Source organism: Dendroctonus ponderosae, unplaced genomic scaffold (assembly GCF_020466585.1).
Source record: "Dendroctonus ponderosae isolate FM_Combo_2020 unplaced genomic scaffold, Dpon_F_20191213v2 Dpon_F_20191213_511, whole genome shotgun sequence".
Classification (NCBI taxonomy): domain Eukaryota; kingdom Metazoa; phylum Arthropoda; class Insecta; order Coleoptera; family Curculionidae; genus Dendroctonus; species Dendroctonus ponderosae.
Window position 1 is genome coordinate 10,170 of NW_026018728.1, and position 1,818 is coordinate 11,987.

A 1,818-nucleotide genomic window follows, 5' to 3' on the forward strand; every position below is an offset into this window, starting at 1 on the left:
CGAAGTCTGCCAGAGCTTCAAGACATCGAGAAACCTCAGCTCCAAAGATGTTTCAGTGGGAAACTTTGCCGTTGTCTTGCCCAGCCAGTACAGTTTCACCCAAAAGCTGCAGGAAATCAAATCCAAGCAACTCGAAGCTGTGAACAACCAGTCCATAAGCTACGTGCCTGCAAGTGCCCCCGCCCCCATTCACGCAAAAACTTATGAAGAACTGAGGAAGAAATACGAGGAGAAACGGGCACGTTTGCTGAACAAACGACACATGAACAGGCAGCTGGAGCTTCAAGGCTCCGCAAAATCGTTGCTGGAATCGGAAGGCGGCAGCCAACAAACCACAAGCAGCAAGACGGGAAGCAAGAGGAACCTGAACGAGCTGTACGAGGCCGCATTTGAGCAGAGAAGCAAAAAAATCAAAAAGCAAGACCAACTGAAGTGGGCAAAGAAGTTTGAGGACTTCAAATGGACAACTCCCGATGTGCCACACAAGCAAATACACCGGAGAAAAATTCTACACAAGGGGCTGCTCTAAATCGGCTTTATCAATCTCAATTTTTTTCAAATGCATACGAATATAATATAATCAATAAAAACTGACTGAACTTTCACTTACCTTGTCTGGCGTGTTGTTATCCCTAGGCGATATGGGGGGAGATGAGCAGTTGCCAATTGTGGGCACTCCCAGCTCATAGATGTTGATCATGTGGGCTGCCTGGGCATGAACCATCAGATCCCAAGCATTCTGGAACGCATCCTTGCACTGCACGCATAAGAGTGCTGCTGTTGAATGTTCATCTATTGAAGACCCTGCAAACACGAAGTGTTGGATCTTAAGAATGGCGATAAAATGTTGCGGTAGTCATAATGTTTGCGCCCTGTATGCAGGTGAAGAAAGGTTTTTTTGCGGACACATGCGGTTAAATTGGAGTTTTGCAAAAGAGCTGAATAAAGACGAAGCCGTTGAAATGCGACGCCGCGCAAAAACGCAAAAGCGCTCATGGACAGCATGTTCCTGCCTTAAATGCTGCGCGCTATTGCCAAAACATACTAAAACTGGAAGACAGATTCTTAAAATAAATTAGTCTATACACCGAAGATTTCACATTCACGACCGAAAAAATCAATAAAGCGCTCAAAATTCCCTTCAACAGAACCAAACACTGCATTTGTTCATTGATAAATTTCATTCTCCCTCCTGTATATTTTCCGACCACATAACTCTGGAACGTAGCCGAATAGTAATGCTGGCTTATTCTATGCCACCTGAGTCTTCTATGAATTACTGCTCTTTAATCTTCTAATAGTCGCACTGCATTCGGCCACGAACTGGTTTAAAATGCTGTGACCATCAAGTTTCCAACTTGCTAAGGCGATATTTAAACTGAAATTGGCACGTTGCTGAATCTACAGAAGCTGAGAGTGAAATTCGTTTGTCACTAAACAGTTTCAGTGGAAATACTTACGCGTTTTACTGCTTTCGCATTTGCAGGTGAATCTAAGTTTGCAGTAGTTTTTCTTGTGTTCCAACAAGTCGTGGAGGTCGGAGAACATTTCGCGGCAATTTCCGCATATTAGGATGTCTTGATTGCCTGCAAAAAATACAAAAACATTTGATTGAAACGATGGAATGTTGCCGACAAAACTGTCAAGTTCGGGATTTTAAACATATTTCGAATTTAATTAATCTTTTTTCTTTGCTGAAGATGTTAAGTGAGACCGTCTGGAACTTTGCGCTCAAAGATTCTTCCATTTAATATTTACTGAAGAAAGCGGCAATTGTGAATAAATTACTTTTACTGTCGCGAATTTTTGCATGAAACA

General features: G+C 42.6%; 1 protein-coding gene across 1 annotated transcript; it reads right to left on the reverse strand.

Moving 5' to 3' along the window:
• Positions 1-580: 580 nt before the first annotated feature.
• Positions 581-1,583, reverse strand: LOC125504684. The gene is made up of 2 exons (XM_048667049.1): positions 1,461-1,583; positions 581-804 (listed from the first exon to the last, which is right to left on the reverse strand). Exons 1-2 carry the CDS (start codon positions 1,546-1,548, stop codon positions 581-583), a joined length of 312 nt encoding a protein of 103 aa, XP_048523006.1. The 5' UTR covers positions 1,549-1,583.
• Between the last annotated feature and the right edge of the window lie 235 nt (positions 1,584-1,818).